General features: G+C 38.9%; 1 protein-coding gene across 5 annotated transcripts in view; it reads left to right on the forward strand.

Annotated features, from left to right (window-relative positions):
* Positions 1-232: 232 nt before the first annotated feature.
* The window catches only part of Bcs1 (Bcs1 chaperone), a 29,636-nt gene continuing 16,057 nt past the window's right edge, over positions 233-13,811 (forward strand). The window contains exons 1-4 of one of the 5 annotated variants that reach the window (XM_070102775.1): positions 6,958-7,241; positions 7,821-7,954; positions 8,327-8,538; positions 9,864-10,003. In XM_070102775.1, coding sequence (XP_069958876.1) covers positions 7,844-7,954; positions 8,327-8,538; positions 9,864-10,003 — 463 coding nt within the window. In that variant the 5' untranslated portion in view covers positions 6,958-7,241; positions 7,821-7,843. Of the gene's footprint in view, positions 417-6,570; positions 6,760-6,957; positions 7,242-7,350; positions 7,371-7,820; positions 7,955-8,326; positions 8,539-9,863; positions 10,004-13,811 lie in introns of those variants that run through there. The other 4 variants (XM_053796308.2, XM_053796309.2, XM_053796307.2 and 1 more) reach the window with 4 other exon arrangements.

The following is a 13,811-nucleotide window of genomic DNA, read 5'->3' on the forward strand; positions in this document are numbered from 1 at the left end:
CTGACATAATTGGGCATTTCTAGTTCCTGTTTTCAGAGGAAACGCTTGATCATTTTCCTTTCATCGCTCAGCTTTGGAAAGATAACTTCCCGGACACCGAGAAAAAGAGCTCAACACCGGTTGAGGTGTTTGTGACCGTCTTAACTCCCTCAACAGGTTACGGTAACGGCTGTCAGTGGCCCTTTAAACCCAACAAAAACAAAGATCACGCTTCCATTCATTTTGGATCACACTTCTGCGCCAGCCTTCGTAAAGAGTAGATGTCTCGCTCTACCTCTGCCTGGAGCATCTGTTAGGAATTTTAATTATTTTCTTCCCAGAAAGCTTGTCCTCATCATAAGCAAGTGAGCACTTGGTCGGGACGATATGAATAACCTTCGGAGAAATCTGTTGTTGTTGACTCAACCAGAGACGAGGTATGGACGTCTGGCTTTGTCAGGGTTTAACCATCGGGGTCCACCTGACCTAATTTCGAATATGTTTTTCATATTTTGAGGAAACTTGTCTCCTTTCCATTACCTGCCCAGATCTGGCAGTCGTTGCACCCAGTAATAATAATAATATTTATTTCCACAAGTACGTGTACAGACCTAGCTGACATACTATATAGACAGCACTTGTTATGCAGAGCATTTCAGGTAAATTAGGTCAATTATGTCGCCAGGATGTGACCCACACCAGTCCAATAACACCCAGGTACCTACTTACTAACTATACATCACTACAAATCACTACTACACTACCATACACGTCACAATGTCACCATACGGCACTACCATACAAAACTACAATACACGTCACCATATAACACTACACTTCACCATACATCACTACCATTCACGTCACCATATAAATTATCATACATCACTACCATACACGCCACCATACAATGCTACCTTACACGTCTTCATACATCACCACCATACACGTCACCATACAACCACCATACACGTCATCATACATCACCACCATCACCATACAACTACCATACACGTCACCATACATCACTACCATACACGTCACCAAACAGCACTACCAAACACGTCACCATACAATACTACCATACACATCACCATACATTACTACCATACACGTCACCATAAAACACTACCATACACGTCATTATTTCTAAAGCACTTAAGCTGCACTATTCACACAGTCAAACTCCAATATATAATTATTGTTACTATCACCTCAACTAAAATCAGTCCTTTCACTTAAAAAAAATAATAATATTACCTTCTTTAAAACTTAAAAAAATAAACTTTTTAATTCGTGAAAATATCCTCATATACTTGGTGGTCTTCTTTAGTGGATGTAGTTGTTCTTGATCACTACGAGTGATGGCGTCCCTGAAGGTAGTGAACGATTGGTTCACTGAAGGAGAGCTTCTAGGTCGATATTATACTCTGTTTCCCAGTCGAAGATATCCTGTACAGACTCTGGCTTTGTCTCCAATTAGGCAGGTGGAGTAGTTTCTTGATGGTTTGGTAACTCAATGTAGAATCTTGATCCTGGGTTTCATAACTCAATGTAGAATCTTGATTCTGGGGTTGATAACTCAAGGTAGAATCTTGATCCTGGGTTTCATAACATCTTGATCGTGGGTTTGACAACTCACTGTTGTCTGATGTTTTTGTCTTGCATGATAAAGCCACGAATTTCTTTTAGACGACTTTTATCTTCTTTAATTTTCATCTTATGAAGTTTGGGTTTTAATGTTCTATCTACGGCGAGGCCGAGGTCAATAAGATGCGCTACGTAATCCTGACCTTGTTTTCTAATCATTATATTTGATTCTGTTATGTCATTATGGGCAAAACCGGTCTGGTGAAAATCCATTAATGCTCTTATAGCAGCTTTATATGCCTTAAAGCAATCTTCAGCGGAATTTTTTCCTATAAATTTTGCGAAAGTTACTCCGGGGCAGCGGGACATGACAATACCTAAAGGATCGTAAATCATGCCATAAAGTTTGGGAGCTCCACCGGCGCCATCAACCTTGAGAAGAGCTCTGGCTTCCTTAACAGCTTCTTTCAGATAAACGTCGTCGAAGAGCTTCTTGACGACGACCTTGGTAGCGGAGCCATCATCTTGTTTTAAGAGAGCTGCCCATGCCTCTCCATATGCCCCTCTACCAAGTTTTGTCTTCATGTCAAGGCTGCTCCAGGATAACACGGGGATAACAGTATCGCTAGAGGTGTCTCCACCTGTTTTTGCTTCACTGTCTGGGGGACAGCAATGCTTCCATGGTTCAGTACTCTTCTCCTGGAGGACATTCTCATCCAATTTTGGCTTTTTGGAAGGTGCAGTGAGAGGAGGAGTTGTGGAGCGAGGTCTCTTCATACCACCAGACAGTTCTTGTCCATTGGCAGCCTTAGTGAAGTGATCGAAGTCTTCTTTAAGTCCTTCCACTTTTGCCATCGAGAAAACCTTTTCTTTCTTCTAGAAAAATACGCTTAAGGTACTAGGAAAAAGCCGCGAGATTGTTAATATAGTTACCCTGACGAGACTCGTACCTTAAATTTGTAGACGGTACGACCAGTATTATAGTTAAGTTAGAGGATACCATTAATATGCTTAATATACGGGATACCAGTACTTAATATACGGGTTGACCAATAATATAGTTAAGCTACAGAATACCAATAATATGCTTAATAGACAGGTAGATCAATAATATAGTTAATTTACGGAATTCCAGTAATATTCTTAATATATAGGTTGACCAATAATATAGTTAAGTTATAAGGTGACCAATAATATAGTTAAGTTACAGGATACCAAAAATATAGTTAAGTTACAGGATACCAATAATATACTTAATACACGGGATGGCCAATAATATGGTTGATATATGGGATACCAATCATATAGTTGATATATGGGATACCAATTTTATAATTAATGGATGGGATACTAGTAATATAATTAATATATATGATGACCAATAATATAGTTGATAACATGTCAGTCACACATTGTAAACTTTGCAAATAATAAAAATTTGAATTTGAGCTCGAGCCTCAAATAAGATGTAAGTTTCGGTGACCTTCAAAACTCCCAACAACTATAACAACCGTCATGAAAAAATTTACTGCAAGTATCGTGAAGTAGATGATTATTATTATTACTACAATCAAAACTAAACCCTAAACCCAAAAGGGTCATACAGTGCTGCATCGTCAAGTAGAGGAAACTTATTTATCCGGAGGAGAAGAAATAACTAAATGCTGACACACATCGTGAGGAAGAAACACTGTACTCGGACCAGATTTTACAATACAAATACAAATTTTATTTCTTTGCAAAGATACAGTGTTAAACTAGCTACTGACTCGGGTAGAAATGTTGATGCCTTGATCAGCTTACGTAAAGGACACCGCTGTATAGTCCTTGTGGCTTAGCGCTTCTTTTTTTATTATAATAATAATAATACGTAAAGGACATCAGCTGACATAATTGGGCATTTCTAGTTCCTGTTTTCAGAGGAAACGCTTGATCATTTTCCTTTCATCGCTCAGCTTTGGAAAGATAACTTCCCGGACACCGAGAAAAAGAGCTCAACACCGGTTGAGGTGTTTGTGACCGTCTTAACTCCCTCAACAGGTTACGGTAACGGCTGTCAGTGGCCCTTTAAACCCAACAAAAACAAAGATCACGCTTCCATTCATTTTGGATCACACTTCTGCGCCAGCCTTCGTAAAGAGTAGATGTCTCGCTCTACCTCTGCCTGGAGCATCTGTTAGGAATTTTAATTATTTTCTTCCCAGAAAGCTTGTCCTCATCATAAGCAACTGGGCACTTGGTCGGGACGATATGAATAACCTTCGGAGAAATCTGTTGTTGTTGACTCAACTTGACTCAAGAAATCGTAATGACACGATTGCAAATAAACCATACCCCCGGCCGGGATTGAACCCGCGGTCATAGAGTCTCAAAACTCCAGCCCGTCGCGTTAGCCACTAGACCAGCTAGCCACAATAAGATTCATCCAACTAGGTATAATTCTACACCATAGGAAAGTTAGCACAGAGGTGCCTGTGCTAACTTTCCTATGGTGTAGAAATATACTTAGTTGGATGAATCTTATTGTGGCTAGCTGGTCTAGTGGCTAACGCGAGTTTTGAGACTCTATGACCGCGGGTTCAATCCCGGCCGGGGGTATGGTTTAACCATCGGGGTCTACCTGACCTAATTTCGAATATATTTTTCATATTTTGAGGAAACTTGTCTCCTTTCCATTACCTGCCCAGATCTGGCAGTCGTTGCACCCAGTAATAATAATAATATTTATTTCCACAAGTACGTGTACAGACCTAGCTGACATACTATATAGACAGCACTTGTTATGCAGAGCATTTCAGGTAAATTAGGTCAATTATGTCGCCAGGATGTGACCCACACCAGTCCAATAACACCCAGGTACCTACTTACTAACTATACATCACTACAAATCACTACTACACTACCATACACGTCACAATGTCACCATACGGCACTACCATACAAAACTACAATACACGTCACCATATAACACTACACTTCACCATACATCACTACCATTCACGTCACCATATAAATTATCATACATCACTACCATACACGCCACCATACAATGCTACCTTACACGTCTTCATACATCACCACCATACACGTCACCATACAACCACCATACACGTCACCATACAACTACCATACACGTCACCATACATCACTACCATACACGTCACCAAACAGCACTACCAAACACGTCACCATACAATACTACCATACACATCACCATACATTACTACCATACACGTCACCATAAAACACTACCATACACGTCATTATTTCTAAAGCACTTAAGCTGCACTATTCACACAGTCAAACTCCAATATATAATTATTGTTACTATCACCTCAACTAAAATCAGTCCTTTCACTTAAAAAAAATAATAATATTACCTTCTTTAAAACTTAAAAAAATAAACTTTTTAATTCGTGAAAATATCCTCATATACTTGGTGGTCTTCTTGTAGTGGATGTAGTTGTTCTTGATCACTACGAGTGATGGCGTCCCTGAAGGTAGTGAACGATTGGTTCACTGAAGGAGAGCTTCTAGGTCGATATTATACTCTGTTTCCCAGTCGAAGATATCCTGTACAGACTCTGGCTTTGTCTCCAATTAGGCAGGTGGAGTAGTTTCTTGATGGTTTGGTAACTCAATGTAGAATCTTGATTCTGGGTTTCATAACTCAATGTAGAATCTTGATCCTGGGGTTCATAACTCAAGGTAGAATCTTGATCCTGGGTTTCATAACATCTTGATCGTGGGTTTGACAACTCACTGTTGTCTGATGTTTTTGTCTTGCATGATAAAGCCACGAATTTCTTTTAGACGACTTTTATCTTCTTTAATTTTCATCTTATGAAGTTTGGGTTTTAATGTTCTATCTACGGCGAGGCCGAGGTCAATAAGATGCGCTACGTAATCCTGACCTTGTTTTCTAATCATTATATTTGATTCTGTTATGTCATTATGGGCAAAACCGGTCTGGTGAAAATCCATTAATGCTCTTATAGCAGCTTTATATGCCTTAAAGCAATCTTCAGCGGAATTTTTTCCTATAAATTTTGCGAAAGTTACTCCGGGGCAGCGGGACATGACAATACCTAAAGGATCGTAAATCATGCCATAAAGTTTGGGAGCTCCACCGGCGCCATCAACCTTGAGAAGAGCTCTGGCTTCCTTAACAGCTTCTTTCAGATAAACGTCGTCGAAGAGCTTCTTGACGACGACCTTGGTAGCGGAGCCATCATCTTGTTTTAAGAGAGCTGCCCATGCCTCTCCATATGCCCCTCTACCAAGTTTTGTCTTCATGTCAAGGCTGCTCCAGGATAACACGGGGATAACAGTATCGCTAGAGGTGTCTCCACCTGTTTTTGCTTCACTGTCTGGGGGACAGCAATGCTTCCATGGTTCGGTACTCTTCTCCTGGAGGACATTCTCATCCAATTTTGGCCTTTTGGAAGGTGCAGTGAGAGGAGTTGTGGAGCGAGGTCTCTTCATGCCGCCAGACAGTTCTTGTCCATTGGCAGCCATAGTGAAGTGATCGAAGTCTTCTTTAAGTCCTTCCACTTTTGCCATCGAGAAAACCTTTTCATTCTTCTAGAAAAATACGCTTAAGGTACTAGGAAAAAGCCGCGAGATTGTTAATATAGTTACTCTGACGAGACTCGTACCTTAAATTTGTAGACGGTTCGACCAGTATTATAGTTAAGTTAGAGGATACCAATAATATACTTAATATACGGGATACCTGTACTTAATATACGGGTTGGCCAATAATATAGTTAAGTTACAGAATACCAATAACATGCTTAATAGACGGGAAGATCAATAATATAGTTAAGTTATAAGATGACCAGTAATATAGTTAAGTTACAGGAAAAAGACTCTGCAGACGATGCAACATTCCCCCAATGAAAAGCAGGGGTGTCACTAGCACGTTAAGAGACAATACAAGTGTCAGGGGCCCGAGACTGTTCAACTGCCTCCCAGCATACATAAGAGGGATTACCAACAGACCCCTGGCAGTCTTCAAGCTGGCACTGGACAAGCACCTAAAGTCGGTACCTGACCAGCCGGGCTGTGGCTCGTACATTGGATTGCGTGCAGCCAGCAGTAACAGCCTGGTTGATCAGGCTCTTATCCACCAGGAGGCCTGGTCACAGACCGGACCGCGGGGGCGTTGACCCCCGGAACTCTCTCCAGGTAAATACCAATAATATACCTAATAGATCTGATGACCAATAATATAGTTGATATATGGGATACCAATTTTATAATTAATGGATGGGATACCAGTAATATAATTATTATATATGATGACCAATAATATAGTTGATAACATGTCAGTCACACATTGTAAATTTTGCAAAGAATAAAAAAATTAATTTGAGCTGGAGTCTCAAATAAGATGTAAGTTTCAGTGACCTTCAAAACTCCCAACAACAATAACAACCGTCATGAAAAATTTACTGCAAGTATCGTGAAGTAGATGATTATTATTATGACTACAATCAAAACTAAACCCTAAACCCACAAGGGTCATACAGTGCTTCATCGTCAAGTAGAGGAAACTTATTTATCCGGAGGAGAAGAAATAACTAAATGCTGACACACATCGTGAGGAAGAAACACTGTACTCGGACCAGATTTTACAATACAAATACAAATTTTATTAATTTGCAAAGGTACAATATGTGATTTACATTTTTAAAGTGTTAAGTACAAATAAAAAAGCCACTAACGTGCTGGGGCATTTCGGACATTTCTCTTTCAGACCCCCCCCCCCACACCTCAAGGGAGGGTCTTTGATGCTGGTGAGCTGTATAGTCCTTGTGGCTTAGCGCTTCTTTTTGATTATAATAATAATAATAATGCTGGTGAGGGGCTCTTGTTCTAGGGAATTGGATCTGTGCTCCAGTTCCCTGAATTAAGCCTGAGTGCTTTCCATCCCACCCATATGCGCTGTATAATCTCTATTGGTTTAGTGCTCCCCATAATAGACCCCACAAGGGAGGTTCCTTGATGCAGGTGAGGAGCTCTTGATCTAGGAAATTGGATCTGTGCTCCAGTCCCCTGAATCAAATCAAATAATAATAATCCAATCCCTTGAATTAGGCCTGAATGCTTTCCAACTGCCCCCCACCCTTCATGGGCGTTGTATAATCCCTATGGGTTTAGCCCTCCCCCATGATTATGATGAAATAATTTCTCTCTCAGAATGAGTTAACTGCAACTGACCATAATCAGATTTATTATTATTTCAGGAACTGTTGATATCGGCGCAACAATGGGTCTGCAAGAGTTGATTTCGTCATTATCAGAAAACCCTTACTTCAGTGCTGGCTTTGGCTTGTTTGGCGTTGGAGCTGGAGCAGCAGTACTAAGGAAGGGATACATGGTAAGCCAGTGAAACACTACACAAATAACTCGCAAATGGGAGAATGAAACTTATCACGATGTTTCAGTTTGACTTGGACCATTAACTGGTCCAAGTTCATTAACTAGACCATTAACTGGTCCAAGTTCAAATGGCTGTTGATCCAAGTAATTGGAATTAACCCTCCCTTTCCATCCTCATTCACTGTATAAGCCTTGCAAGATTTTCGCATAAAGTTGCACAGGTACACATACGTATAATTATTACACATAGCATAAATTACTTAGGATAACTCATATATTTATATGTCAAACAAACTAACTTATTTCCATTTGAGTCCTTGTATTTCCATGCAATAATATTTTTCCATTTGTCATTCCATCTTTATAATAGATGGGAATGATCCTATTCCGGCGCCACTACATGACTACCCTTGAAGTTCCCTGCCGTGATAAGTCATATCAGTGGCTGCTTCAGTGGATTACCCTTAAAGGTGCTAGGAAAACTCAACATCTTAGTGTAGAGACAAAGTTTCAGCAGATAGAGACAGGGAAAATTACTACTCGTCATGATTTTATACCCAGTGTCGGAGAACACTTTTTCTGGTAAGTGGAAGATTTTTACTTGTACTTTGTGACAAGATATTTTGCGATTTCGATTGTGAATTGAATAAAATGGGATTAAACCTGCAGATCTTTTCGTAGAATGAAATTGGTCATTATGTATTTTATTCACATGACAACCCTATCAACAATACACACTTACCATAGCATATACATATCGATAATGTTGAGGAAATTGTTATTTATTGATATGTCAACTAAAATGACACCATAATAGTGATACACTAAATAGCAACACAGCACTGGGGTGACGAGATAAACTAAGTTGCCCAAAATGCTCTGACTAACTAGGGGCCAATCACGTCAATTTTGGAAGATTTCACTTATAAAATAATACCAAAGTGGATACCAGGAATAAAGTACGTACTGTACTATATTCACCCTGAAGAGCAGACTTTTTAATATTTGATTTGAAAATTAATAGAAGTTGGTTTTCTAAGGACAGTTTGTTGCTCAACCATTTATTTTGCTGATGCAACATTGTTACTTAGCATGGATGTTTCTTTACTGATGAAAAAAAAAATCATTATGCACACTAAGGCAGCACCAGCATGTTTTGTTTTAGTAAATATCTCGTATAATGTAGGATGTCTTCTACCTAGCTTCCTTGATCGCTTCAGTGTTTTTCTAAGCTTCTTACATGTTGAAAATATGTATGCACTCTCGGTTTTTATTTTCATTAACTGTCACTCTATTGTGAATTCATTGACCCCACAAGGGAGTTGCTTTGATGTTAGTGAGGAGCTGTTGATTCAAGGAATTGGACTTCTCTTTCTTTGGATTGAATCAGATTGCTTCTTAGTCCTTCAGGCACCGAATGAATGCTAAGGGCTTAGCGCTTCCTCCTAAAAATAATGTGCATTCATTGTGTTGATCACCCAGAGAGTCCCCCTCCCCAGGAAAACAGTTAATTAAAATCAGGCAAATTTTTTATATACTAAATTTTACAAAGCAACCAATGGTAACCTTACTATGCTAAAATTATGCAATATAAATTAGCTTTATTTACTTTAGGTTTCTAAGAATTTGCTTACTTTAGTTTGTTTTCTTGAAGAAAGGAAGGGGCTAATCTTCAGGTTAACCCATTGTTTTGTATTGCCAATTCCTGTTGATTTACAAAATACTGTACTTTATTTTGATATCTTCCTATTTCTATTTAAATTATGGTATAAAGAAACTTTACACTTTATTTATACAGAAGGGCAAAAGTAGTTGTATTTAGTGTAATACATTAATGCAGTAAGTGCACATATTATCTTACCTTATATTACACAACATTCACAACTGTGCTGGGGCATTACCACCAGGTATGGCGGGGCTTGGCTAAAAGTGGAACGCACAAGAGAACAGCATACTTTAGATCTGCAGCATGGCACTCCCTGGGAGAATGTTACCTTTACTTCATTTGGCAATCAAAAGCAACTCTTTCGTGATATCATTTGTGAAGGTGTGTATACATGTTAGTCTACAGGGCATCATGGATCTTTAACCTCTCCCTCTCTACCATCCCTTTTCAACTCTTACCATGTAATGCCATATGACCCTTAAAAGGTTTGCCCTTTCCATCAGTATGATATTAATAATAATAATAATAATCAGGAGCAAGGAGCTAGTAACCCCTTCTGTATATATTACTACATGTAAAAAGGAAAGCTTTCATTTTTCTTTTAGAGTCAACCTGCCTCGATTGGAGACTGCTGGTGAGCGCGTTGAAAAAAAATATTCATAATAATATCTGCATATCATAAGGAAGAAGTGAATGTTTTCAGATATTTGGGACTTGACGTGTCAGCGGATGGATTTATGAAGGATGAGGTTAATCATAGAATTGATGAGGGAAAAAAGGGGAGTGGTGCATTGAGGTATATGTGGAGGCAAAAAAACATTATCTATGGAGGCAAAGAAGGGAATGTATGAAAGTATAGTAGTACCAACACACTTATATGGGTGTGAAGCTTGGGTTGTAAATGCAGCAGCGAGGAGGCGGTTGGAGGCAGTGGAAATGTCCTGTCTAAGGGCAATGTGTGGTGTAAATATTATGCAGAAAATTCGGTGTGTGGAAATTAGGAGAAGGTGTGGAGTTAATAAAAGTATTAGTCAGAGGGCTGAAGAGGGGTTGTTGAGGTGGTTTGGTCATTTAGAGAGAATGGATCAAAATAGAATGACATGGAGAGCGTATAAATCTGTAGGGTAAGGAAGGCAGGGTAGGTGTCATCCTCGAAAAAGTTGGAAGGAAAGGGTAAGGGAGGTTTTGTGGGCGAGGGGCTTAGACTTCCAGCAGGCGTGTGTGAGTGTGTTCGATAGGAGTGAATGGAGACAAATGGTATTTAGGACCTGACGAGCTGTTGGAGTGTGAGCAAGGTAATATTTAGTGAAGGGATTCAGGGAAACTGGTTATTTTTATATAGCCGGACTTGAGTCCTGGAAATGGGAAGTACAATGCCTGCACTCTAAAGGAGGGGTTCAGGATATTGGCAGTTTCAATGAATCAGTCAATCAAGTTTATTCTCTGTAAAGATTACAATGCGGGGTTTACAGATTTTGGATATTGTGTGGTTTGCATGTTATAAAATACTAATTACAGAGGGGGCCACTAGGACACATAGCATGGCTAGGCATGTCGGGCAGACTTAGATTAATTCTTAACTCTAAATTAATACAGATTATGGAGTAAGCTGGTATTAAGGCTAAGTGACTACATTGTAGTTTGTGAGTTTAGCAATGTAAATGCTTTTGTTTTGGCACAATACAAAGGTAATATATTGTAGTATCACAGGCAAACTTATGACTAGTTAGGATTCATTATTTTATGATTAAGATTCGTATTTCTGTGATTATAGTCAAATGGGTGAGTGAGTGTAAGTGTGAACAGATGGTTTTCATGTAGTTAGTTGTCGGGGTGTATCAGAGAGATAAGATGTTGTCTAACGGTAGTTTTGAAGGCAATGAATGTGTCTGCAGTTCTAGAGCTTTCAGGTAGAGTGTTCCAGATTTTAGGCCCTTTGACATACATAGAATTTTTGTAAAGGTTTAGTCGGACACAGAGAATGTCATAGAGATGTTTGTGTCTGGTGTTATGCCTGTGGGTCCTGTCACAACTATCAAGAAAGCATTTTAGGTCAAGGTTAATATTGGAATTTAAGGTTCTGTAGATGTAGATTGCACAGTAGTAAGTGTGGATACTCTGAATGGGGAGTAAGTTTAGATCTATGAATAGGGGGGGGGAGGGTGTTGCCAAGGATGGGATTTAGTGATTATTCTTACTGCAGCTTTTTGTTGGGTTATTATTGGCTTTACGTGTATTGCTGCAGTTGATCCCCAAGCACAAATAGCATAGGCGAGGTATAGATAAAGGAGTGAATGGTATAGTGTGAGAAGGGCAGTGTGCGGCACAGAGTATCATATCTTCGAGAGGATTATGTGTTGGAAATGGGTACTGAAATTCAGGTTGTTGTCGAGGTATAGGCCTAGGAGGGATATGTTGTGTATCTTTATATGTATATGCTTCTAAACTGTTGTATTCTGGGCATCTCTGCAAAAAACAGTGATTTTTGTGTGAGTGAGGTGAAAGTGTTGAATGATGATGAAAGTATTTTCTTTTTGGGGATTTTCTTTTTTTGTCACCCTGCCTCGTTGGGAGACGGCCAACTTGTTAAAAAAAAAAATCGTGAGGATTAATGTTCCAACAGCTGGTGCATTGAAAAAAATATTAATAATGTCTACATATCATAAGGATTAATGTTTAAAACCTCTGTTGAAGAGCTGCTCAGAATACAGACTGTTACAGAAGTACATACTGTTGGTCTCCCACAAAGGTAAGGAAACCTGATAAAAAAAGAATACACTTTCACTGTCATTCAATGAAATCAGTCTTCCCAGAAGCACACTGATATTGCACTGATAAGCACACTGCAACATTGACACCCCTTCCTCAGAGTGCAGGCACTTTACCTCTCCCTTCCAGGACTCTAAGTCTGGCTAACCAGTTTCCATGAATCCCTTCATACATGTTATCTTGCTCACACTCCAACAGCACATCAAATCATAAAAACACCCTGTATTACAACCCAGGATTCCAAATGGCCTGTTATCCCGGGTGTAATGGGAGCAAAATAAACACAGCAGAAAAAGTTTAGACTTATATTATCCTTCACCAATTTAGAACAGCAATATGTACACTATGTACAGTGATAAGTATAGTGCACTTCACAGTAAGCAAGGCAGAAATAGAAGCCACAAGATAGCAGACCGTGCTTCAACCAGCTCTAGAATGGGAATGACAAGGGCAGACAGGAGAGTGGTACCCACATAACCTCTGCGATTGCCAAAACCATCTTCTTATTGGCTAGAACCTGGTCACTAGTTGAACGACGGGGCCTCATCATCAACTCTTAGCAACCTGGTTCGCTGGTTGGGGGAGATAGCCTGTAAATGAGGGTGTGTACATGCGCCGAATAAAGGTTACGTACTCTTTGCATGCCACACCCTGCCTCTACTCACTTCTGTCTAATTAGCACACACAAGCCTGTTGGATGTCCAAGCTCTTACCATAAAAAAAAATCATTCCTATTTCTGTAAATATAGTACGTATTCTGTTTCCCCCATCTACAATATTAAACAGTTTATTCTATAATGGGATTGCATACACAGAGTTTTTACTAAGGCTAAAATGAGAAACAAAAATATAAATAAACGTATTGAAAAAACATTTGAATGGAAATGTTACTAGTGATAGGGTACCAGAACCTATGCTATAATATATTATTATTTAGAAAGGTTGATAACTTATAGCAAAGGAAACTTGGTTACAATTATGGAATCAAAATTCAACCATCTGCAGTATGAGAAAACAAAAAATATATATTGTACAGGAACAATAGTGGTTGGTCTTTTGGAGCTTACTCTACATAAATATTTTAAGTTTCATTTTCTATTGCAGAAATTTCAAATTAAAATTTTTTTTGGTCAGACAGAAATTCATTAAACAGTAAAATGAAGTTTTAAGCATAAAAATATAGCAGTGGAACTTTAAAATAAAAGCTAACGATTAATTTTAGGTGATCGAACTTCACTGTAAGAGGGAATTTGACTTTATTATAGTAAAATAACATTATCCTTATTATTTAAGCATACTTTATAAAGGATGGTAGAGACTTTTAATACAAGATGAGATTATCTTCTGTTTTAGTTATTGCATAAAAAGGGCTTAAATCTAAATCTTTGCTGATTAGTAAATACAGTTCTGTATTTTTTTT

The sequence above is a fragment of the Cherax quadricarinatus genome, chromosome 83 (assembly GCF_038502225.1).
Source record: "Cherax quadricarinatus isolate ZL_2023a chromosome 83, ASM3850222v1, whole genome shotgun sequence".
NCBI classification, from domain to species: Eukaryota; Metazoa; Arthropoda; class Malacostraca; order Decapoda; family Parastacidae; genus Cherax; species Cherax quadricarinatus.